At 41.8% G+C, this 27,475-nt stretch overlaps 1 protein-coding gene across 2 annotated transcripts in view; it reads right to left on the bottom strand.

Annotated features, from left to right (window-relative positions):
* The window catches only part of cdk14 (cyclin-dependent kinase 14), a 151,061-nt gene that overhangs the window by 25,725 nt on the left and 97,861 nt on the right, over positions 1–27,475 (bottom strand). For both annotated transcript variants that reach the window (XM_035163227.2, XM_035163229.2), the window contains 4 exons: positions 27,212–27,275; positions 22,671–22,719; positions 18,536–18,675; positions 12,931–13,081 (listed from right to left, as the gene is read on the bottom strand). In XM_035163227.2, coding sequence (XP_035019118.1) covers positions 12,966–13,081; positions 18,536–18,675; positions 22,671–22,719; positions 27,212–27,275 — 369 coding nt within the window. In that variant the 3' untranslated portion in view covers positions 12,931–12,965. The remainder of the gene's footprint in view (positions 1–12,930; positions 13,082–18,535; positions 18,676–22,670; positions 22,720–27,211; positions 27,276–27,475) is intronic.

Below are 27,475 nucleotides of genomic sequence, written 5' to 3'. Positions count from 1 at the left end.
AACTTCAAAAGGGCTTTTAATAATCATAATATTTCCTTGCAGTTTCTCTAAACAGGCCAAATGGCAGGACAGCTTTCCCCCTGCTTTAACACTCCTCCCTTTCATGCACTCACATTCATTTCTCGCCACTCTCTTCTCCTGCAGTGTGGGCTCATGTATACTGGGGCCAGTGTTTCCAGGGCCCTCGCTCATATACAGGGCTGCTGTGTGCTGTTAACACGCAGACTCCCCATGAGTGTATAATTTGTGAGTCGTGTCCAATTCGGATCAAGTCAGTCTCCTGCTGACTTCCTGCTCTGGCTCGCTGATGAACGCTGGGAAAAACAGATCTGGTGCGGTACAGCGGTCACAAGATCCTCGTGCTGCGAGCCAACATGCAGCGTGAGACACTGAAGAATGACTCTTTTGGGTGAACACGTTTTGTGCTGAAAGCTGCAAAATCAAATTCGACAATTTCCCACCGTAGCTTTTGTCATCATTTTTTAGCTTTTTAAAATCATGTCAGGATGTAAAAGAACATTTTGACCGTCAGGGGGATTCCCTGTTGTATCAGAAATAGTGAGCCTTTAGAAAGCTATTGTCAAAATGACCATGAACACATCTAAAGTTCTAAGACAAGTGAGAATCAATGAGGGATGAGTGATACATTCGAAATCAAGAACTGGAAAATAGATTTTGAGTTGAGATTGTTCGCCAGGACAGAACATTTACATGTATATACATGTATCCATAAGAGTCATCAGATGTCAAAACATTTCAGAGCGTTTGATCTGTAAATCAGGGTTTTACAACTTTGTAAAGTTATCATTTTGGAAAACATTAGATTTATAGCTGTTAATGTTACAAAGCAACATCCCAGGAATTGGTGCTTATGTTTATGACTTGCCCCCATAGCTTGAAACGTGATCACAGAAACCACCAAAACTACACTGAGGAAAAAACGCGGACCATATTTTCCTGGTAGCCAATTTCAGTCAATTATCCACCAGAGTGAACATATCAGTTAACAAAACCAGTCTTGCAGCAACATCAGCTCCAAGTTTTATTATCTTAGTTGGTCGACCAGGCTTTATTGTCACTGCTTTATTGACTGTGTCGTTTTTTGTAACACCTTCCTCTGTTTTGAGCTGCAAGTCACTCCATTAAACTACATGAGGACAGTGGAGCAGCTGAAGTGGTTAGGGTTAGGTAAGCTGAGTAAACCCACACTTTGGTGTAAATGTAGATATTGCAACATACATTAACCAGATTACTATTAAATTTGATAAGACATCCATCCATCCATCTCGAGACAGGGTTCCTACATCTTAAGACAAATTAAAATGTTTAACTTCTTGAGTCCACTGAAACTCTCGAATGACATTTAAGACCAACTCGGAACTGCTTGTAAATGTGTGCACGATTTCCGACTCTGGGAACATTGCGTGCAATACCCCGTCTGATACGACCCACAGCTGCTTCTTTTGAAATGGCAGCACATGCAGCACAGTGAACAGACTGTGTCCTGGATCTTCATATTCATTATTACAATTATAAACACACAGGGTCATCGGTTTCACACGCGTTTGAACAGTTCTGTTTCAAAGTTCTTTCGGTGACCCACCCCCAACCTGCTATAACGTGGTCTTTGTCAATTTACTGCATCAGCTGACTTCCTCCGCTCCCGTCCTATTACTACGTTGCAAGAGGTCAAAAAGCCATAAAAGATGACAGTTTCATTAAAGAATTTAAAATAATGATATCTTGATTTGTACTCTTCTTCAGTGAGACTCATGCCAGCCTCAGATCGCACACTGACCAGAAGATCACGATCCAATGAGCAGATAACCCAGAACTTTGCAGAGCACATTCATGCTCCTAAGAGGACGAACTCATGATTTTGATGCTGACCTTGTGACCTCTCCAGCACCACCCTCTGGGCAAACGTTAAACTTCTGCCCTCACTACTACTAAGACCCTGAAAACATAAAAATCATCAGTATGTTGTAAACACTCATGTCCCTTGGGACCACTCCAGGGTCTTTGGGCTTTGAATCTTATTCATGAAAGCGATATAAACAGTACACACTCTATATTAGCAAACTGATGAACATGTATACATGCACTGCTCTTCTAATTGGTTTTATAGGCCCACACACACACAGAGGCAGACATAAGAGCATGTCTGCTCTCACACACACACACACACACACACACCGCTTCTCAGTTTGTTCCAACACGGAAGCTAAATGTTAAAAGGACAAAAGCTGCTCTGTCCACACGCTACATCCTTCAGACTCCTCTCAATCTAATTTTCACGTGGAAATATGTGCTGCTATGCTTTATGGAATATGGTGTGGAAGGAAAATCACATTCTTCCTGAGTGTGTGGCCATATGTGAATATGTGCGTGGGCCTGTGTCGGGGCTTTATTTGGCAGTGGCACACAAAGAGATCTTCAAAATCAAAAACTACCTTTTAAATTCAAGTGTGGCCTTTTTCCGTTTGATTCACTTTTTTCCATCTGCTGCAGATTGAGAACTATTATGAACAATATAATTCGCACTGGCGTAATCTCTGCTGGTGCTGCACCAACATGCATCATCTGTTCGCTAATTCTCCCAATTACATATCCGAGGTGAGATGTATTCATTTTTCGGGTTGTTCAAACTTTTTTTCTTTCCCTCAGAGCTCAATGTTTCTCCGTCCTTGCTGCTCTTGAAGCTGGTGGGAGGAGCTCATGTGATTGGTCCACCCGCTGGTTCTGTAATCCTCCTAATGATGCATCAGCCTTCCTTCCACTTTGTGCCCAGCTGCGCCTTGTTGCACCTGGTTTGCACCAGGGCCTGTGGTCACAAAGATTACAACCATTATTGCTGGTCACACACTGGAGATTCTGCCTGGGCCTGCATCCGAACCATATTTCACATATTTCTCATAATACTACAGCATTCGAGCCACATATCCAGTGGGGTGTGATGTTAGCAGCTATATATGATAAAGTGGTGTGATACAAGGAACATTAGGGCTTATCTTCACACCTTCACACACCAGGGTTGCTATGAGCTTGACTTGGCGTGTTGTTGGTTTTTAATGCAATTCATTGACAAATCATGAAATTAGATTGAGATCTAGTGACTGCACATGATTCTTTCTCTCTCTCTTGCGTTGCAGTGCAAAACATGTGAAGAGACAAAACAGCCAAACTGCTGTGACAAACACAAACCAACACATTGCCATGTGTCCTGTCTCACGGCCCTTTGCTTGGTGCTCCTGAACTAAAGCTCTCAGGTGTATTTCTGTAAAGTGGTGATGCTCCATTTCTCAAATTGGACCTTGCTACTACGCTCAGACAGAAAATGGGCCACTGCAGTCTGAGGTAGACATTTTGATGCTCGGGAGGAAGCTACTTTCATACAGTCCATGCAAAAACAAGAAGGTACGTCCCTCTTTGTATCAATCCGAGCCGGGCTCATTATCCCACAGCGTTTCAAATGGCAGGCAGACAAAGTTAAACTCATTAGCATCCTTCATTTGAAACTAATTCACTCAGTTGAGACGAGATGCTCCAGATCTGCTGCTGTAGAGGAGCTGTTGGCTGCCTCACATAAGAAGGAGCTGCATTTTCTTTTCTTTTTGGAGGCGCAAAAAAGAGGAGGTGCGCTGCTCATTAGGGAGAGCCATATGGCGGAGGGAAGAGGAGGAGAAGAAAACTGGGAGAAGGGGTGGAAAAGACACAGTACTTTGTTTGCATCTCTGGAAAAACATCCCCCATTGTTGAGACTTGTTAACAGATATTTGAATAGGCACCCACCAAACTGACATCATATTATTTAGTGTTTTGTTTGCTATTCTATCAGTCTTTTCCCAGATGGTTAAATGTATGGAAAAGAGGTGATCATCAGACACGAGGAGAAATATATCAAGATCAATAATCTTAACATTTCAGTGACAGATTTGATGAAAGGGGAAGGACGGATGAAGGGATGAGGGGGAAAAAGAAAGTCGTATTGTGACTAGAGGGCAGCTCATGATAATGGGAGTCAGATCACCTCCTACATGTCGGCCTGATTGTAACTGCTGCCTCAACTGATCAACAGATTAGTCATGAAATCAATCCCTGCGCCTCCTGAAACACTCCTCCCTCCTCCTCTTTTTCAGTCTCGGGGCAGCTGTGGCTCAGGGGGTAAAGCAGGTTGACCACTAATCCTCGGCTTCGATCCATCCCTGGCTCCTCTAGTGCTGCTGGTGTCCCCAAGTTGCCCCTGGCCGCTGCTCCTGCAGTGTGTGAATAGGTTGTATGATAGTGATGTGGAGCATAGAGAAGAACTGTGTGACTGTGAATGTGATATCTAGTGTAAATCCAGGCCGTCGTCCTCCTTTGCTCCATTTTCACCTCCTTTCATTCCTGATTCCCTCCTTTCTCCTCTCCTCCTTGCCTCTACAGTTCAGAGAATTTCTAAGAGGTTCACAGATAAGTCTCGGTGTGTGCTCAGGGGGAACCATGAACCGACCACAACCCTCCTCCACCTTCCCATCACCCTCTCTTCTCTTCTGTTTCTTTCTTTCCTGCCTAACTCTGCCTCTCTCCCAACCATCTGATGGAGCATGCTTCATCACATCCAATCCCCTGACCTGTCAATCATCCCAGCCCAGAGAGTGGGAGAGAGAAAGTGAAAAACAAAGAGCAGCACTTTGTTAGTTACATTTTTTAGCACTGCTACTAATGGTAATGCTACTACATCAATACTGCTGTTACTCCAACTATAGCAAGCTTGGATAGCTCTGATTGTTCTCACACTTTTGTCACCACTTCTACAAACCTGACTGCTGATACATCTTATCGCTGTTACATCCCCATTGTCTGACTACTATTACCATATTGGTAGATTATTAGGTTATCATACATAGAGGTCTTTTGGTACAAAATGTTGGAGTTTGTTTGAATGAGACACAGAAACCTACATGAACCTGATCTGCATAAAGCTGCTTTCAGACATGCAATGAACTTCTGAGGTTCTTCTAAACATTCTACAGAGGGGCTGTACGGCAAAAAACTAAAAACAAAAAACTAAATATCCATTTGGATCAACTTTATTTTAGTGTTTTAGTTAAGAGGACTGGGAGCAAAGACTTAACACACAAAGGAGGAAGGGATAATAGGATGCGGGTGAAAAACATCACCCAGGCAGTGTGGACCAGCGTTAGACCAGGTTTCTGCTGGCCAAAAATGGAATTGCGTCATCCTGCCTCAAGATACTAATGCGCTTACAATGACCACATTTTAAGACCAACATGCCCAAATGTTAGTTCATAAGCTATTTAAGTGATGTGGGTGCTGAACAGGAATATGACAACTACTTCAATCTGAATCCATCAAAGACAAGTGCGTCACACTTGGCGCCATTTTGCACCAAGTGTAAGATAAGGCCTGTCATCACAGTTGTGTCACGGACATTCTGGCTTGGCACCAAAATACCACAGAAGATGGGTGAAGCTAATTTTAATGAAAGTGTTGGAGCGCTGCTTGTGCACTGCCTCAAAAATAGGGTCCATTATCGTACAAAGGTTATCAATGCAAGTCTTCAGCTTGCAACAGTTTCCTTGTCTCTATCATCCTTGTCTGTGTCTTTACTACACTTTCCTGCAGTCTCTACTGGCATTGAAACTGGAGGTAAATTGTGAGGAGTGGAATCTCTAAATATGAAAATAACTCCTGGTTTAAGTAAAGTCAATGAACTCATCTCAAAGAATAACTTGCATGCTGTTTTTTTACATTTCAACTCCCTGCAGCATACTAAAAGTTAAAATTGAAATATGCACAAATAACTTAATTAAATATAAATGTTCAGCTTTTCCACGACACTCCACATCTCCTTCACATACACGTTTATTGAGAGCCTGTGGTGCAAACATCATGTTCATAAAAGCAGAATGTAACTGCTGAGTCAAACATAGGCGCAAAGCGACCACATAGACATACTGTAGAGGTGCAGTTAACATCTAGTATCGTCACACAGCTTTTCCATGAGGATACGTTGAAGTGAAGGCACTGAAGCTGTGGGGAGAGTAAAACCGGCTGCTTTGACTGAAGGCTCTCCATTTCTCAAAGATACGCCTCTAGTTATCTTTCCTATAGCCCCACTTCCACATCCCCACCTCCCTCAGGCTCACAGCAGGGATAGACTTGAAATCACTTTGTCCTTTACCTTGAAAAAACTTCCTGACAGGTCGTTTTGTGGACTGCACAAATCTATGTCTCCCTGCTACAGAGCCAAAAAGCTTTTGAAGCTACAAGGGTTTCCTGCATTTTTGCCCAAAAAACTGAAGCATGGTCAGTGATATGATACCTGAGGCAAGTATTAGTGTGTGTGTGTGTGTGTGAGTGTGAGTATGTGGTTAGATAAAGAGCTGGCACCTCTGCATTCCAGACACCACTGTCCAGCTTTGCCTGCAGCTGTTATCTTCAAAGTGACACAGTGACGCTTCAGGGCCTGAGTGTCCTGTCACCGACCTGCAACGGCTGACTGCACAGAAACAGTGTAGAAAGGCTGCCACTTTCTGTGAACCCCGGCCAGGCGACCAGCCGACGCCTGGAGACCATAATGACATCAGCAGTCAGCGCAGCTCGCTCAAAAATGATTTATATTTGAATTAAATTAAAGATGCCGCTTGTAGTCCATGAAAAGAAAGACCCTGCTTATGCCTGGTATTAAAGGGATAGTTCACCGAAAACGAAAATTCACTCATTATTTACCCACCACAATGCAGGATGGAGGGAGCATCGCTACCTCCTGCTAGCATCGCTAATACCGGTAGCGCACATTTAGGCTAAAAACATAAATAAATGTTAATGACACCGTTTCTAGTCGAATTTCAAAATGTCAGGCCTTACAGACACTTGGATGACACCATAGGAGCAGTATGGAGGCATTTTATTAAAATTTTTACGTTTGAAGAATTGGTCACCATTTACTTCAATTCTTTTTTATTTGGCTGAAACACTGTTTACTCCTGAGACTCCAAAAGTGTTTTGTGGACTCAAACACTTCACCCACCGCTTCATCGGCCTTGTGGTGAGTAGATAATGAGTGAATTTAATTTTTCGGGGAACTATCCCTTTAAAATCCTTCCTGAGGGATCTGATCACAAGTGTTCAGCTCCAAGTTCAGATGTGAACACACCCATAGACCAATTTGAGATCTGATCTCAGACCACATTCAGAGATGGTCTCGAACACGTCGCCCCATTCTTTTAGCGGTGTGAGCGTCATGTGACCTGGCCATGAATGGTCCAAGCTCAGAAATGAGGATGCTGCATTGTTCACGTGTGAAAAGTTAACTTCGGAGAAAGCCCGGACCCTTATCTCCAGACATCCTCCGGAGGTCATGTCTGAAAAGGGCTTGACTCATTGGACGATATGTTACACAGCAGTGACTTTCAAGATGCTGTTCGGCTAAAAAACTGAGCTGTATTTCTAAGTAACATGATCACTCAGAAAGAAAGTGAAGGGCTCAGTCACACAGTGTGAGCTGCCACGCATTCAATTGCATGATATTCATAGAAAAGTGTGCCATAAAGTCTGTAGATGTATCCTTTAAAAACCACAAAACGTGATTATATTGGCCTGAAAAGTCTTAAAAACTCCTGACGAGGTTAAACACTGCTTGTTAACACCCCCTGAAGATATAAGCTAATATAAACAGTATGTGCCGGTTCTATAGAAAAACAAACATGCCAGACAACCACCAGTGTAACTTCATCATCAGTCGTTTGGTCATTGATTGGCTCCCCAGCTGTGGCGGGCCAGCCAAAAATCACAAGTTTCACATTATATTAGCAAACCGCTGCTTGTTGAAGCATCAAGCAGACTATGTACAATATTACCATCTATTTGGACACATGTTTATGGAAACATAATGAATGTAAGTTCTGTCTTCTTTTCGCTCCTCCACCAACACTGCAGAAAAACAAGAGTTAAGCTGCTTTAAAACCAAAACAATCAGCTGAAATAAGCTGAAATGCTCTGTGGAGCGGAAGCTGCAGGATTGGATGTTAATTCTTTCAGGCTTTCTCATGATGAGCAACTCTTCCACTATTACATGTACTCATTTGACTGTATGGTCATATGAAGATATTAGCGGTGTCTCAATTCAGGGGCAAATTGCGTCATGGCGGCGCAACTAGGCTGTCACACTTTGAAGTCTCCTTTAAATGCGGCCGATAAATGCGTCCTTCTCTCGAAGAGAAACAAAGGCTGCGACGGGTGGATCCTTCCCGGCCTAACCCATCCCAGAATTCATTGTGCTTTAATGACCAAGCATTTTTTAAAGCGGTAATGGTGCTGGGAAATGCAGAGACTTCTGATGCTGGAGTATCGCGCTTAAACTTAAACAGCTAATGACACACGAGGTAAAAAACCAAGGGGCATTAAAAACTTTCTCATCGTGTCCAACTCCGGCTTTGTTGCTAGGCAACAGCAGTAAAGGAAGGACGGGCTGATGACACCGACCACGGAAACCCTCTGAAGACCAGACCGTCTCATTTCAGCTGGGCCTTCATGGACTACCCTGCTCACGAAGACCATCCCCTTCCTGGTCCGGGCAGACCGGGTGCTCTGAAAGATGCAGCCCCTGAATTGAGACACAGCTGAACATTACAATGACCTAAATCTATTATTATAAGACACCAGAATAGACCGCATTACACAATTATACAAATATATCTCAGTGAATGATGTGCAGCAATGCTTCGAGGCCTCTGAAGATTTGCTTTCAAAGTACAACCGAGTGAATTTCTGTTTGGGCCGAGGAGCTGTTGATTTTACCTCCTTCGCGTTGCTTGTTGCTCCCTGATTGAATCAATGTTTCATGTGTTGTTATGTATTCTGACTGTGAGCACGCTGTCATACAGAGTATCAGTGCACGGTGCTGATGCTCTCAGACAGGGCAGCAGGCTCCCACTTGTTGTTGTGACTCACGGTTGAACTGTGGTCACTGAGAGGATTGACGGGGGGAACCGTTGCCTACCCTCGGCAAAGAGTTGCCTCAGCTAATCTTGTGAATAATGCATAATCATGAATAAACATAGATCAGTGCGGCGCAGTACTGTAAAGGAGACCTGCCTTTTTTCCCCCCTTTCCGCCTCTTTCTTCTCCAACCCTGCCTCCATTTTGTCAATCCACTCCTCCTATCTCTTTCTGGCTTTCTCTTCACTCGCCACAAAACCCTCTTTCTTGCTTTCTTTCTTTTTTTCCCTCCCTGCCAAAATCAGACCCTCCCACTATTCCCTCATCCTCTGTCACTCTCCCTGCATCCTTTTCTTTTCCTCTCTGGCCGCGGCAGTGACAGACATTGTCGTGCTGCAGTGTTGCTGTGTCTCCGAGCGGGCGAGTCAGGCCCAGCCTTCACTCTCAGCTCAATAGCTGCCCGGGTTTCCTCAAAGGCAGCCATCCAGCCAGCACAAAGTCTGCCCACTGGGAATAGACCCACAAAAGAGAAAGGGGCTGCTCGCCTTCTTTGCTCTACTCTGTCTGAAGCAGCCTGCCTCCACCACCTCCTATAAATAATACAACGTTGCCTCAACAAAAAGAAACCCTACACTGCTCCTGCAAGCCTCTGCTTCCATTCCTCCTTTATTCCCTCGCCCTCTACCCCCCCTTTAGTCTGTTTCCTTTCTCCTCACCTCCTTTAACTCTAATTCTACTACACCAGAAAAACACTATTTTAAGAACAGGCTTACACACATTAAGTTGAATATTTTTGATATTTTTTGTAGTGCTTATAGTATCTAATATAAGCTACAGGAGAGCAGAGGAAAATACTTGTTTCCTAATGGCTTGTTAAAAATATATACATACACACTTCAAACTAAAGCTCTGCAGTCCGTACCACTTCTCAGAGGTACTGTATCTTGCATGATAGGTAACTATAGCAACAATATTTTGGTTAATGCAATTCTATAACTATTCTATTTTCCTTAATAGTGATATTACTAACTATACTAACCTAGTCTGTGACTGGAATCACTCACTAATCACTATATAGTCCACTATATAATGAATTTGCCATTTTGTAGTGCTGAATGTTTAGTTACATTTTTATATATAGTTGACTCATTCTATCCCACAATGCATCGTGAAAAGTCGTGTACAACTGATGGTCACTAGCAGAACAATATATACCATCATGCATTGCGCTTGCGGCGTTGACAATAGGAAAAATGGCAGAGAGATCTGTTTTAGCATACGTCCATAATATTTCTGAGGGCGTAGTTTGTCTATTTTATGACCGACACAAATCTGAGTTGTGTCGGTAAAATATATAATAAGAGCAGAGCATCACATCAAAGCACTTACCGCGGCAAGTAGATTAGAGCATTTAGATGCCTCCTGAATATTATTTTTAACAACAAAGTAGGGAAAACGTTTTTTTATGAATGCTCAGCATGTGCAAATGGATTTAGTTGGTTTTCCTCCAATTTCTGTTTCTGGCAACTAAAGCAAAATTAATATGTTTGCATTTATGTCCATAGCAGTTGATTAAGGTCTTTATTGGTTAAACCTGCAGTAACGTTTTTTGTTTGTGTTTCAATTTGGGGTCTGCACAAAACCAGCTGTGAACACAAATCTGACCCATCGTCACCTTTTAAGTTGATGTGATGAATTTGGCAAACAGCTTCTTATTGACACATCGTTTTCATTCATTTAGGGAGAGGTGTTAGTCCATGTGGTGAAAGTGATGGAACACACACTTGTGCTCAGCATTAAGGTCTTTCTGACCGAATATCCGCTAAATGCTCCACTATTTTCATGAGCTCGTCTCTGGCTGGTGCTCAGCAGGCAGTGGACAGTAAAGTCATGGTCTTAACTAAAACTCTCTATAAAGCTCCGTAAATTCAGCTGATCCTTCTCTTTAGATTCACCTCTTTCACACTGTCGCCCTGTTCTCACATCCATTTCTCATTGGCTGCATTGTTATTGTCAAAATCAGTCATAGTGTTGGTGTGTGTCTTGGTGCAATTTGTCGGTGTATTAAGGTGAATGTGTGCACAGGGATTAGGCTGATATCGGTGAAGCTCTCACAGTCTGTCAGGCTCTGGGACGGGCCGGGACAAAGAGACTGATTTCAATTTAAATGCAGCAGCTGAGAGGACACGTCTCTCCCAGTGGGGTGACTTCCACCCTTCACACACACACACACACACACACACACACACACACACGCTCACACACACACAGAGCCACCCACTTCAACATATTCACTAGAATAGTAAATACCGGGTATTCAACCTCCACCTCCTCCTTGTGTACGATGCATGCAGACTTTGTAGATGAAACATCAGGACATAGTTTAAAAAGCTGCAGATCTCTGTGTGAAGAGCTGATGTGTCTTGCTGTGGCTCTGCACCTGTCAGTAATTATAGATATAATCTGGTCCTCAGTGCCGTGTTGTGGCCCCACAGTGGCCCTCACAATCCAGAGTCCATCATTAGATCAGCCATTGTCACCATGCATGGCCTCTGCACCTCTTATTACATGCAAATAGTGCGGCTTTATGCGAGCAGTGAATGAGACCCCCGCCTCCAGTGAATGGGACACCCTCCTCACCCACTTAAAGCCATTCCTCCATTTATTATTGCATTCTCTGCCTCAGTGCAGAAAGCACAGATCTCATGGCGCCAGTGTTTAAAGAAACACTGTGGTGGTTGGTGGGATGCAGATAAGTGCTCGACACAGTGCTCAACATGACTACTTTACACAGCTAATGGTCAAATATGTACATTCCTGGTATATAGTACAACATGAATGTTTCCTAACATTTAATATGTATTGTAAGTTCTGCTTCTCTGTTTTGTAGTATTTAAGCTTTTTAATACTAATTTGTCCTTTAAGATATAACATGAAAAGCAATGCACAAATTGGTGGTTGATGTTACTCCTAGCATATGCTGTGATAGCTTATTAATATTAATATGGGATTGTCTTATTTTCCAATAGAAGCCGCTTTCCACCAACAAAACACAAGCACCGGGGAAAACAAAACCTTCCAAAGATCACTTTTGAGTTAGAGTCGCAATTATAGCAGATGTTGAATGATTGGTTTAATCTTAAAAAGCCTTAAATCATGTTGGCATTAACTTCATAGTGATATTATTTTAATTTGTACAAGCTGTAGATCATGTCTATAATCTTATTGGTTGAAAAAGTCCCTATCGGATGCACCTGTAAATATGGATTTGTTTAAACTATGCATGACACAATTTTGACTTCAGGGTGGTAATCAATAATCATATGACGTCATTATGAGGAATAATCTTCTGATCAATATAAATGATAAACCGTCTGTAGCTTTTCTAGTCTCTATGACTCATTTTAAAGTACAGTTGTGCCATCCACCCATTCATATACACAATCACACAGTGCATCTACAGTATGTGCAGCACTTTCTCATCATACATCACTGTTACACTGCCTGCACAGCCTTCAGGGGGATTTTTTTTGGTTCAGTAGCTTGGGATCGAACCGCCGACCTTCAGTTTAGTGGATGAACAGCTCTAACTCACCACAGCCACCAACAATATAAGACTGAGATTGTCTATTATTTGTATATATATATATTTTTGTTGACCTTGAGCTTTCCCCAATCAGCTTTGAAGGTTCGGAATCTGGAGATAAACTCCCACCAACGTTAGTATGAATCTGTTCAAACACACATGGACGAACAGGGGGGAAGACAACCCCCTGCTTGTGCTGCTATGTGGTGCAGAGTAACAAAAGACTTAACTTATATTGATTTCAAGGGCATGCAGTAGTTTTGTTGTGCTGAACCAGTCAACATCTCAGTTCATTACATTTTCACCTCAGGTTTGCTGCTCGTTTCATTTTCTCTGTGTGCTGCTGCAGCAGCTGCATAGTGTTTGTGTGTGCTTCTTGCATGGTAATGAACACATACCTGTCAGGCAGTCATGTGCAGGATACTGCCTCAGGTCAGTGTTTGCTGCCAGAGGAAGCTTTTCCATGACTGTTCCTCCGTGCACACACCTGTATGCTGTCCCCGCTCTCTGTCTGCAGCTTGACATTTGGTACAGTGAAGATAGAAGACACTGCAGGGGGAGAAGACGCAAGCGGATCAGGAGAGCGTACGCTGACATTTTCAAGGGAGCTGTTAAATATAGAGATCGTTATTCAAAAGTCTTCAGAGTTGCAATATTTTTGTCATAAGTAGTTATTGGAAATTGATACATGTAACATTTTAACATTGCTCATTTGCTTTTTGATTATGGAACATTAAGATATTGCTAAAACAACCACAATTTGAAGAATCAGAGCAGCAGATCGTAGCAGCAGGAGAGGCTGAATGGTTGGACCTAATATAAATTCAGACAATGTTTGTGTACTTTCCGCCTCCATGACGCCAAATGTAAGAACAACTTTAAGTTGCAGAAAAAACAAACACATTATGCAACATTTCTCTGTGGAATATTCCCAAAAAGAATGAAATCTATGTCTGTGGTCAAACAAGTTTTTAAAATCGGTCAAAAGTTGGAAATCTTCTAGCGTGCAGCAGCCCTAAGAGGAACCAAATGCAGTCACGGAAGATTGGTTGTTGATTGGTAATTTAATGTGAAAAATGAACAAGACAAAAGAGTCTTACAATGAAACAGCAATCAGCAAAGAAACAACAGGTAAATCCTTAGAGGAAACCAGAACCGGACCATGGGGGAAAAGCATGTGTAAACAGACAAACTGACAAAAACAAAGGGAAGCACAGAGGCCACACACACAAGGCAGGCAGGGTAATTGAACACGTGAAACACATCAGGAACAGGTGCAGATGATCACAAGGACAGGAAACAGGAAACACAAGGAGCACATTTTCAAAATAAAACAGGAAACGGAGTAAACAGAGTGCAAACACCAAAACAGAATAAAAATCCAAACACAAGGAAAAGATGTCTAATATAAGAGATCCATACAACAGAACAACTTTGGGTCGAAAACAGTCTCAATAGTTCAGAGGGCAGAATCATGACAGACTGACCTGCACCTTTAATGTCTGACCAAGACTCAGTGCTCAGGGCATTTGTGGCTATGTGGTATACGTACTGACCTTATAGCTGATGGGTCAGCCCATTCTTGATTCTTTCTAATGATATAACTTAACTTCTAAACCTGTGCCCCCCCCAAAAACCTGCACTAACCTTTCTCTTGCTTTAGGTTATTCCTTATATTCTTATATTCTATAAACCAGGCCGTTTAAAAGACTCTCCTTCATAAATACATAAAAACATGTTGTTGTTTGTCCAACAGGCAGTGTCTACTCATTCTTTGTTGTCCTTACTTATTATTCATTGGCAAAAATAATGATAATAACAATGATTCTCATCCAAGTTCTGGAAATAAAGATACTGTTTTTTCTCGGATGCTGATTTATGAACATTTATCCTCTATGGACATCAGAAATAATGTTATCATATCTGTGTTTGATGAGTTGTGACAATGGCTGTCAAACGTGTTCTGTGTTTCATTATATAAGCAAATAGGATTTTACAAAAATTCTAATCATTGTTCAACTGTACTAGCAAGCATTTTCTTTTTTAGATATTTCTCCCCCTAACTATCTGCTTAGGTAAGGCAACGAGTAAGAAAAAATACTAAAATACTATTTAGTATTTATTTGGTTTATTCTAATAAATTGCAAATTAATGTCTACATTAAACAAGTTGATCAGAGTGCATTGTATTGCATCAGGTTGTTCCATATTAAATAGTATCTATTGCATTGTCCAATAAAGGAGAGATGCACACCCCTAATGGGTTTTGTCATATTCAGAGCTATTCAGCAAGCCAACGTATTGGAGAACCTGAGTTTTCTTATAAAGTTATTACAATAAACAGATATGAAATGATAGTTTAGAGTCAACACTACCAGAACCAGTGAAACAATTAGGATATAAAGCTGTTTACTTAGCAAATCACAAATGCCAGTTGGGGCAAATGGATTCACACACTGGATCTGTTCTGAAAGGAGCACAGCCTCTTCTCTAGTTTGGAAGTTAAGACAGTGGGTTTTGCCAAGAGAACTGGAGGAGAACTGCTCTGTCTAAACACTTTGTTCCACTTCCATAATACACATAAATCTCTCTGCGAGTCCAGAGAAGCAGGAGGGTTTTTTTTTCTTTTCCGAGGCCCTCGCTCTCACTTTTTCCACTGCCAGACACCCACACACACTCTCACTGAAATCAAATTAGAAATGTCACAATCCAACCCTCACAGCTCCAGCAACCTCAGGAGCTCTATTGTCTCAGTAATTCTGTCATTGTTCCCTGTAATCTGTCTGGGTATTGTCTGGATAAATCCACGATACACATGACAATAGAGTGCACAGTGGGCCACAGACAACACTCTGGTCATTTCTATACGGATAAAGGGAACATTAACTGGAAAGTATATATAATATTATATTATATATTCAACTACAGGGTGAGTTAACTAAAGAGCAGTGTGCTGTTACTGAGCGGTTTTCCCTTTGGCCCCAGTCTTTTCTGCTGCAGGAACCTGATTACTATGCTGTGGTTGTAGCCAAATAGAACTGGAGTAATTAGCCAGTTCTTTATCTCACATTCATATCTCACTTTGTATCATTTTGACACTCGTTTGCAAGAGGCACACACACACACACACACACACACACACACACACACACACACACACACACACACACACACACACACACACACACACACACACACACACACACACACACACACACACACACACACACACACACACACACACACAGAGAGGGAATGGAGGATACTTTATGTTTATCCACTCTTGTCCTCATTTCAGGAAACTTTTTTTAATTCCCTCCCATTCTCCCTCAGTGATTCTGCTGCTGTGTCACATGTGCATGCAGAAAGGAGAGCGTCAGAGAGAGAGAGAGAGAGAGAGAGAGAAAGAGCGATAAAGAGAGCGGGGAGGGAAAGAGTGAGCGAGCGAGCGAGCGAGCATGACAAGAATCAAAATGAGCCATCTCTCTTTTCTCCCCCTCTCTCTCAGTGACCGCCGCTTTCAGACATGACAACCTGCTGGGTGCTGATAACGGGATTAATAATGCTGAAAAATCCTAATCGGGGGGAATTAAAAATGGAATTCTCCCATTAAAATTACCACCATGTCAGTGGCAGCACAGTCAGGTCTGCAGAGCGGGCTTTTCACTCCACTAATGAATAACAGCTTAAGGGATTGGTTATGTATGCATGTATGTGTTGCCTGTCAAATGATATGGATATGCAGTCATCTCTGACATGCTGTCATGTAATAACCCAATTCTGTAGCATTAATTGAAATACAGCCGCACTGTAAAGTTGTGGCTAAAGCCTCGGCACAACCATAATGTACACTGAGAAACCACTATTAATACCAATGTGCTTCTAAACTGAAGATGTTGAAAGCTAAGATGGGTGTTTTTAAGGTACTGTGCTTTTTTATTTTTTTGGAGTCAGGGCTCTTATTTAAAGAATGCCTCAGTGTGCTGTAGCTCTGGGCAAACAACAACTCAGGAAGATAGAAAATCAAACTGAGCATGTTGCAGCGGCTGAGCTCACTGTCCCACCGGCATCCACATAATAAGACAGGCTTTCTCTGCGTGAACAAAAACAAGCCAACCCCAGGTCACTGCTCGCTGCCTCCTTTACAGAGAGAGACAGAGAGAGACAGAGAGAGAGAGAGAGAGAGAGACAGAGAGAGGAGGATGCTGTAAGATCCAGTGGAGCTGAGGGAGCTAAATAAAAAAAAACACAAAGGAGAGAGGGGGAGTCAAAGCAAGAAAAGGAGAGAGAGTGGGAGAGTCAGAGCGAGAATAGAATTACTGCCTCGTGGATATATGTCTCCGCCTTACAGTCAAATTTCAGTCCAGACTCATCTAATATATACAGTGAAGACTATGAAGGAATTTATCAAAAGGTGTTATTGTAGAGTTTTCCGCCGACATAACGTACACATTCTTGAGTTGTGTTCGCAAATGTGTGATGTGGGGTCACGGTGACCTTGAACTTTTTAATATAAATTCTAATCAGGTCAAATTTTGAGACAAAGATTTGTGGAATATTTGAAAAAAAGTATGACCTTTGACAACCAAACTCTAATCAGGTCACCCTTGAGTCTGAATAAATGTTTGTGCCAAAATGCAATGAAATTCTTTCAAGGCATTCCTCATAAATTGGATTCACAAAATGTTTACTTTGAGCTGCACATTCTAATAACTTTATCTCTGAGTCCAAGTGGTTGTTTTTGCCAAATTTGAAGGTTTTCCCTGGAAGTTTGCTTGAGGTATTTGATTCTTAGGCTAAAAACCTGTTCTGTGAGGTCACAGTATTTGATCATTACAAAATGTAATCAGTAGATCGCTGAGTCCAAGCAAAACTCCCTCTTGGAGTTCCTGAGAGCGTTCAGGGAAGTTCGACACAGGTTTTCAAAGCTTTGAATGAAAAATCTAAACTGACACTGGGTCAAAGAAGTTGCCGGCGTCGCAGCATTTTTGTTGTATCATCTTAAACCAGGAGGCCAACCCGTTTGCGTTAGGATGCCCCTTCAACTTGAATGCTTCTGGCTTTGAGTGTGAACATATCAGAGTTGACATATTTCTTTGGGTTGTTCTGAACAACCTTCCAGGCAGCCTTAGTTGTTCACTGAGTTTAATTATCTAGAGCTAACGTGCAGATTCCAGCGAGTCATTGAACATCAGCTATTTTTCTATCAACTTGCTATTGAAATGAATCACCTAAATTATAAAAAAAAACTAAATGTTGTGAAGTGCAAAGCAAGATATTGTTTAATTCTTTAACAAACAAACAATTCTATATATGGCACTTATGCTGCTCGTGTACATAAAGACAACCATCCCTGTGTTGCTTTCATACTGAGGAAAACTTCAAAATAATGATTCTCTTCTTCTCTGCAGTAATAAAGAAGGAGCACATATTTTCTATGATTACTAAGTAGAATTATAATTGTTTATTTGCTGTCAACACAGTGATGTTTTCAGAAGGGTAAGTTGTGCCTGAATCTAAAAAAATCTGTCAAAGTTATGACTCACAGAATGAGGATGTGTGAGCTCATGTGTCACATCCACTGCTGCTGCTGCATCTGATGAGTGTGTTGATGAGCGGCTCAGATCACTGATCCCACCTACAATAACTAACTGCTGTTTCTAAAACACCAGCATGAACCGGCCTCGGCCTCATGCAGTGTCTTTCGCTTGCAGCCCCGCTTTTGTCCCCCTGGGTCGACCCCTACGTGAGGTGCACCTTAATCATTGTATTATGATCATTTACGTATGATGACCTGTGAACACTATTTTGAATAAAGCAGCATCAAACTTCACGTAGCATCATATTATGACGGATTATTTCCATTTAGAGTTTCTCACATTCTCCTGATACCTGCAAAAAAAACAACTGACAATCCAGAAGAAACAAAGCGGCACCTGGCTTTACAACTTGTCAGCACAGACAGGTGTGAGAGTGACAGTGTTCAGTGCGCTGGGGGACTTACTGTCCTGCAGCTCCCAGAGCCGTGGTGGAAGGTTACTGAAGTATTCCTGGTTCAACGCTGCCTGGGCTGACAGGCGGTTCTTTGGGAAGCACTGGAGGAATCTGGAGGCCAACTCCTCAGCATGGTCCACGTAACCCAACCTGCCACACACCAGCACACTTTATCAGATACAGTGACCACAGACACATATATACATACAGTAATACAGTATACACCCATCAGACGCACACACACACACACACACACACACACACACACACACGCGCACTAATGGTGATTAGTCTTACAGGCTTTAAACCGAGTATGACCCAAGGAACCACTGCTTCCCTTTCATCCAAATAAAATATAGAATAACCTTCTTTCCATTCATTCATCCCTCTGAGAAAACAAATTATTCTCTCCAATTCACAGAGCTGCTGACAACAAAAAAAATAAGCTTTTTAATTATGTTCTAGGTTTGCTGACTCAAGAGGAAAAACACTTCTCTGACACACACACACACACAAAGGAGCACACACACACACACACACACACACACACACACACACACACACACACACACACACACACACACACACACACGGTTACACCTCGAGTTTGATGACTAGGTCACCATAAGAAACAAGATGCGTTCATTAAAGCAGGAACCAAGACATGAGGAAACTGTGTGTGTGTGTGTGTGTGTGTGTGTGTGTGTGTGTGTGTGTGTGTGTGTGTGTGTGTGTGTGTGTGTGTGTGTGTGTGTGTGTGTGTGGGTGTGCACACGTGTGTATGAAGTGCGTTTGTTCTGGGAGTCACTGAACTCCTGAACCAGCCCTACCTAGCAGCGCTGAGGGGGAAAAAAAGATTGAAAAAAAAAGAAGAGCAACAAATTCAGTCAGTAATTAGGCATCCACTGCATTAAATAAACATGATGTTATTCAGCGCAGCTCGCCGGCCCGCTGCGCAGAGCACTCAGAGTGCTTCTCATGTTCTGCAGGCTTCTCATGGCTGGCTCCCTAGTCAAGCTCTCTGACAGACACTCCCATGGCTCTCAATAGGGATCTCGACTCAACTTATCAGCAAAGAGACAGAGGGAGGATAAATCTCAGTTCAGCTCATCATCGCCACTCAGCAAAGAGGCAGGGATAAAGTTAACAAAGTCCATCAGGGCCTCTTCTCGCCTCTCTCTCACACGGCTGGGATATTCTGTGGAACTCCACCGCAAAGTTTAAAGACAAACTAGTGGCTGTGAAACGATTCAGTTGGGAGAGGGACCACCCTTTGAGGTGGTTCAGTCCGATCTATCGCTAACCATTTACTTTAAAAGTTCTGCATCTGTTATTGCAATGAGTTGAATTATATTGTACTTTTTAGAACTATCCTCTTTTGTTGAGGCATGACATTGAGATTCCAAGATCTAAGTCAAAGGCTGGTGATATGTTACAAGATGTTAAAAAAAAATGGAAAGACTCAACAGATAATCCCCTGGTTCCTTCTGGCCTGTGATGGAACAATAGACATAACAAATACAGGCCAAATGGACATTTTCATGCACGGCTGGACTGTCTTTGCAAGGCATGCATGGCTCTATCCAAAGGTGGATAAAACCAGGTAAAGCAAAGCAATTCAATTTATAAAGCCCCTTTCATACAAGAGGTTGATTCAAGGTGCAGGTGTTTATAGCATCCTCCTCATCATCCTTATGATCATCATCATCATCATCATCATCATCATCATCATCATCATCATCATCATCATCATCATCATCATCACTACCATCTGACATCAGCCAAAGAGAGGTTGTTCCAGCCATTATATTGGGTTAGTGTGATACAGTATAGTTAGTATTGGTAAAGTTTAATTGTATGGCAACTTACACAAAATCACAAAGTTCTTTATATCAATAAGAAAATCCCTACTATAGAAACAATACTGAAAATAGGAAAGGTTAAAATTGCATGTATAATGTTCCCCATCCCTGCACTAAAGCAAAAACATGGCAGTTAAGGCCAGTGACAGTGTGACTCACTGACAAAGGTCTTTTGAGGTAATGTTTTGCATCAAGTATGGATGAAGGAAGGGATCATCTGCTGGGAAACATGAATGTTCCCAATTCAAAGAAGATATTGACTCCTCTTCTAACTCTTTCATGTATTTTGGTCTAATGACAGCACTAGAGGAAAGTTATATACATATAAATCCTCCTGTGTGGATGGATTAACAAGGCGTCTAAATAAGTGCAGGTGTGAGATCACGTGGAGATGAGCATGTTGGTCTCTGAAAGCTGTTGGTGCAGTGTGTGCACATTCCGTGCTGCCTTTGTGGTCAGCTAGCTTGAGTGAATAAGAGCACATCTGCGGTATGATGGATGGTATCTACTGAAACTATCAGACAGCTCCAGGTGATGACACATTCACTGCAGAGAAAAGCATTCCTTCCTCACTGGTGCATGGCGAGTGCTTCTTCATACCACAAACAGGACCAGGGAGAGGTGAGGCAGAACAAGCTGCCTGTATTGTCCCCTCACCTCGGTGGAAAGTGGCATCTTTGTTTGATCAAAGCTCCATCACACAGCTCTCAGGATCTAAGCTCAGGGTCCAAAGTTCATGGCGTGACTGATTTTAGCACGTGTCCAAATCGACTTTTGTTTTTTGGTCTAACTGTGAAGAAGGTTGCTGTGCCAGGTGCATGGGGCATGAGGGTTGCATTTAGTCACTAAATGAGTCATGGCTGTGTTTTGGGGCATAACGTGCACAAAACCAATCAGCTCCCATTCTCTGTAAGAGCCAGGTGCACTTGCACACTGGTGGATTAATATTATAAGGGCCGATTTTCGAGATAGTGAGAGAAAACACTTCTCTGCAGAGGAAAAGGTTTCACTTGACCCATGAGTGGATCATCTCTGTGTACACGTGTTGTGCACCCACCCGTTGATAATGTTTATTAAAATTTAGCCTTTAACTAATGAAACTATCTGTTGTAAAAATCACTTTCTGCTCCCGCAAGACAGCAATGTACCAGTTTTAATGTTGTGGATGATTGGTTAACATAAATCATTGCATTGAAGTTTTTGTGCAAAAAAAAGATTTAAAATGTTCCCAGCTGTGAATGTGAACTTTCCGTGGCAAATAACAGTACTGCTTCAAATTATAAATATCTATCATACTGCCACAATCCCTTTATAGTGTTTATAATTATTAACACTAGAAAAAGGAATGTGCAATATGTTGTAATTTTAATATTTTGCATTTTTGCTTGCACAAACACACCACAGCAAATTCCTTGTGTGTTAACCTACTTAGCAATAAACCCTGATTCTGATTCTAATGCCTTTTACCATTACTAACAGCAGCTACTTTATAAAACTCCTTAATTCAGATATATTGATCAGATGACTCCATTCAAAGGATAACATCAAAACCCTCAATCTTCTCAACTAAAGGCTGAACGATTCTCGGCCTGGGGCGAGGAACACAACCTGAGATTACTGAGATGCTGATTCATATGACGATAGAGTGTTAAGCTCATTAGGGTCAGTTTTATGTGGTCATTGGTAATTTTAACTTCAAGTTTACAGGTGTAGCATCTTACTCACGGATTAAGAACACAGAAGACCTTTGATAATATTCTAAATCACTCGAGGAACCAAGGTCTTGTCAGTGCTGTGTGATGGGAACCACCTGTGGCAGCTGCACTGAACTGACTCAATAACTGGAGTTTTATATGCATCACTTGCGTGGTCCTGCTTTTAATTTCCCTGTGGAAGAGAGACATGCTCCCCCTCCCTCTCTGTGGTTTCCCCTCCAGATGTAAGCCAAGAGCAAACAGTGGCACACTTCTAGTAGAAGCCCCAGACTGAACCACCGTGCCCTTTTTCTACCATCTACATAGGATGTCGCATGTGGAGCCTCACATGTGGACTCTGCAGGAAGCCTGTGAGTTAGTGGAAGAACATGTGAGCTGTACAAAGTGTGTTAAGTGTAAGTTCACACAGGAGTTTGACTTTGAAGACAGCAATGGTGGTAATAGTGTGTCTATCAGTTACAGCACCCCGTTCTGGGTTTAACAATAAATGCACAAACATTAATACGCCTGCGCACGCACGCGCACACACACACACACACCACGCAAAATATGAAGGGTGAGAACTTACTTATTCCACGCTTGTCTGAGCTTCTTAGCACTGTACACTGTAAAGCGATCTGGAATGAGAACAAACACATAATGAAGAAAGTGTGTGAACTAACTTGCTGCCTGTGCATTTATCTCATCACATTACAGTTACACATGTGCTGCAGGGGGAGCCCATCAGGAGGACACCATGCCGAATGTTAAAGCTTTTATTCATTCTTTAATGATCACATGTCATCTTGGTCTTTATGTAACTAAACGATGGAAACTATTTGAAGAAGAGACAAAATGTTCCCGTTTGAGGATCAAATATCCTCCATCTTTTCTCATCTGTTTCCATTTGAACTGGTTAGTCTTACAATAAACTTGTATTTGCATTGTTTTAACCCTAACACACCTTACTGGGTAATTATTAACACATTCTGCTGCCACAAAATGAAATGTCTGCTGTAAAAGAACGTGTCTCATTGTCATACAAACCAATTATCAAAGACTTAACAGCTTGTTGCTTCATGTATAAGTTGGTGAAATTGATGGGTGGCATATATGAATTGAGAAATGCTACACTGGGAGCTGTGTACATCTCTTTCAAAACCAGTCCACATTAAATTGTCACATTCATGAGAGGAGTTCTGTGAGGTAGTTTCTCCATATTTCCACCGCTATGTTTATTATGCTGCACTGTTCTCTCCGTCTCGGCCAAAACGGCCATGTGGACACACTGTCAAGCTGAGCTGCCAACTGACCAGCTTCCATACAAGCTAGCCAGCCACCCAGCGAGTTAGCCCACCTCTTACACTGCCAGCCTAATCCGACTAGCCGGCCATCCAACTGTCTGTCAGCGTCAACTTCCAGTCTGCCAGCTACTCAACAGTGGGTCCAGTCACCCAGCCCAGTGCCAGGAGCGGCCTGAACTGACCACAGGTCCCTGGGTGACAGAGGTAAAGGCTGCCAGACAGAGTCCTCACATGGCTCCTACCATGAAGTCAGATTGAGCCATTACCAATGCCATTATGAAAACAACATACAATCGGTGTGTGCGTTTAGTATTTGTAATGTGAGTGAGTAAATCCCATAATAATACATGTACTTTTCAGCTTTTTGGTCTTCATATTACATTTAATTCTCTCAATTTGCATACCAAATAAATGTTGATACAAAATCCAGTGTTAGAAGAATGTATTTGATGTAAAATAATACATCTGAGGTTATGTTTGGTATCTGCAGGCCATGATTTGAATGATCTGATGTCTGCATCTCCCTCAGCCTGTAACTCAACCTGACACTGTTCTTCAATATAGGTAAATATATCACAACCCCCCCCCCCCAGTCCATCATTGGAAAAGGTGGGATTGATGTGTTTATAGCAGCAGTGTATGATGTATCTGTGAAGCTGCACTCGCTGTGTGATCACATCAAAATACAACACACCGGAAAAACTTGTTTAAAAACACCTGATTGAATTACAGTAAATGTTATATTAGCATTAGCATAACATTCAAATTTTTAATTTAATATCTAAAACAAGCATTGAAATGTCACCTGCAGTTGTTTTCTGCAGTGAGCATACATGTTTGAATTGGGTCTGTCTATAATGTTAAACTGTATCTCTCTTAAAAACAAGATCTTGATGTCGGTTAAATAAACATTTATGAACTCTGACAAGGAAGTTATATTTTCGTTTTGTTTGTTTCTCTGTTGATTCACACGATTACGCAAAAACTACTGGACGGACAATGGTGTAACTATTAAATAATGGATTTTGAACGATAAACATCAGGCATGTTTAGGGGACTGATATTTAAGCGTGTGTGTAATTTGGTGCAGATCCCCCAAAAAATCTGGATCTAGTGAATTTAAATGTGGTTTCATAAGGTCACAGATGGTCCTTGGTGGAGGTACTTAACTATTTGATTCATGAGAGATGTTTGCCACATTCACCTTTTATATTCATCTGTTAAATATTGTATGTTGGGGTTTCATACTAACTTTTATATTAGTGTTTGCATTATCTTTATATAAACTTATACTGTGTTCTGTTTAATAACAAAACCAAACCAATGAAACTGTCATGATCAAGTTGAACTCATCCATCACTGATAATAGTGATGAAGTGATAAAGATTAGATTTAAAGGCAAAATGTGTCCAGCTCTGAAAGCAGTTTGACGGTAGAGTGGAGTTAAAGCAAGATATGACAAGAAGTGAGGAAGAATGTGTAGAGTCTTTTCACAACCACAGAAATGTGAAAAATAAGTGCTGCCTCCACTCTGAGGTCCAGCCACACGGACATGACTGAGATCCAAACTTTAATGATGTATTGCAAAGACTGGAGTAAAAAAAAAAAACAAGGGGAAAGTATTATGCATGTAGAAGTGATGATGAAGTGTGATGAATCATGAGAAGAGGAGTGATATAGTCACTGGGTTTTGGAAAAGTGTGCAGATAACAGTCAGCTCAGAGGAGCTCAGGGCTGCTTTGGAAACATGAGCTCAGTAGGTTTTCTTCCTGCTGCTATACTGCCATCTGCAGTTCAACGCAGGCTCCACAAGGTGATGCATTTTGTTGGTCCTGTCAAACTAACAATTGACAAAGCTACGGTCTTATGTTTGTGAAAGTAAATGTGAAGATATTAGGATGTAATAAAGGTTCCAACCCCTAACCCTAACCCTTTACCACAAATTACTTAAGGTCAAAGATATATACTAAAATAAATACAGAATAATATATTTCCAGTGCAGTGCTCAATGTGGGCCAGTACTCACTGATACACACAACCAGCACTTCCAGTATGCAGGGTTCAGGGGTCAGCATGACCTGATGATTTCATTGCACCACTCTACCAGTGTAGATAGTAAAACACTTTTTACTCTAACAATTTAAAAGGTGCTCCCCTTAACTCAATAACTTCCTGTTGTGAACATCAGCAAAACAATTTATTCATCATTAATTGGGAAGATACTTAATGATCTGCTGATAAACACACCAACAGGTTAATAAGGGAAGTACTCCTGGCACTTTCCTTACATAACGTGTTGTCCTTCCCTAGCTGCGTTTGAAGTACATTCAAATAGAAGATTCAAAGATAAAAGTACATCGTGTATTGTGATGTATAACGGGGCTAAGAATCTGACCATCTTAATTTTGGATGACGTTTGGTCACAAAAAAAACCGACTAAGCAGTTGGATGAAATGTAACAAAGAACCAAAGACAATAATGTTAAGAACAAAAAGAAGAAATAAACAAGAACAAAACAAACTTAGAAATACAATAAAATGTATTTTACTTGCATGTCCTCAGAAATTAGACTCTGAATAATAATTAACCATCAGAGAGACAATTAAAGAAAAATGAATGACCTTTATTCTTACCATAATGTAACCTCCAGGGAATTTTACTCTGAAGAGCTACCAGCTGATTATGATTCTGTTACTATACGTTTTTCATCATTCTCCCCCTCTGGTTACAATCCTTCATGATCTCCCTGCTTGATTATATGATACTCTGTGCACTGTGAGGCTTTACGCTGCTTTATGAAAACCACCATGTGGTTACATTTAACCTGATCATCTCATTCCTTCTATGTATGTTGATAACAACAAGATCAGATCTGCAGACACCATATAAACAAATGCAATGCTTAAAGGCAAACACCGGGCCTGTGTGTGTGTGTGTGTTCAGCTCAGACAGCTGCACATCTGTTCAACCCAGTGTGTGAGAGGCTAACAAGAGCCAACTGTCTCCATGGCCACGGGACCAGAGATTACATTTGTATGTGTTGTGTACATGTGTGACCACGAGGGTCACCCCAGTTGGTCCCTAATTGGCCACTGGAGATAGGAGGCTGGGTCACATAGCTCTGTGCTGCCTCGCTGCCCCGCAACATTATTCTAACGCTCTTTATGGCCGTCCTCGCCTGTCCCCTCTCCTCCACTCCAGCTCTTCTTCCCTCCATCGGCTCCAACACTAATCTGCAGTCTCTATTCATGTTCCCTCTAAAAAGCCCTAATGAGCTCCCAGAGGGCATGGCTACCCTGGCAGAGCTGCCACCCCCACTCCTGATGCTGCTGCTGCTGCATTAACATGGAGCAGAGAGAGACTGCCCCATTGGTTGTTTGTGATGGTCAGGTTACTGAGTTTATAGTCAAGTACCTGATGGTTCACAGGTTGTAGAATAGAGCCTAAACCTCAGGTGTTCACTGTCCTGGTTCAAAAGATTCTTGGAGCAAATTTTCTTTCTATACTTCTAATACTATTTTTCCATAATGTTCAACAATTATTTCCACAAAAGGCTATGTGCAATATTTACTTTTGAAATCTTAAATTAAATGTTAAAATGACCTTACTAAGAACAGCAAAGCAGTTGATAAGGTAGGTTCCATGCTAACAGTTCAGCATATGCAAAGTTGGGGGGAAATAGGCTTCATACACAGCATTTAAAGCAGCATGGCACCATGCTACTTCTTACACCATTATTTGCATTGCTCTAGGGATGAATAATTGATGATTATTCCATGTAGTAAGGATGGAAGTAAGCATGTTTGTGTCATTCAAAAGGTCTCACCTGGTTTGAAGTGAGGCAAGGAGGAAACACTTGGCCAGGTGTCCTCAGATGGAGTGCCAAGGACCTGAGGAAGAGAGTGGAATGTGAGACAGGGAAGTGAACAAGTGGGGTTAAGGGAAAATCTCACAGCACCAGTTAATAACGTGGTCACAGCCACTACAATTATTTCATCCATCCATCCATTCGCTCCTCTGAAGGTCACAGGGAGGTATAAGGGGCTGGAGGCTATCCCAGCTGACGTTGGGCAAGAGGTGGAGTACATCC

Source organism: Hippoglossus stenolepis, chromosome 8 (assembly GCF_022539355.2).
Source record: "Hippoglossus stenolepis isolate QCI-W04-F060 chromosome 8, HSTE1.2, whole genome shotgun sequence".
Classification (NCBI taxonomy): Eukaryota; Metazoa; Chordata; class Actinopteri; order Pleuronectiformes; family Pleuronectidae; genus Hippoglossus; species Hippoglossus stenolepis.
The sequence above is the reverse complement of the archived record's forward strand: the minus strand, read 5'-3'. Positions and strand labels throughout refer to the sequence as shown.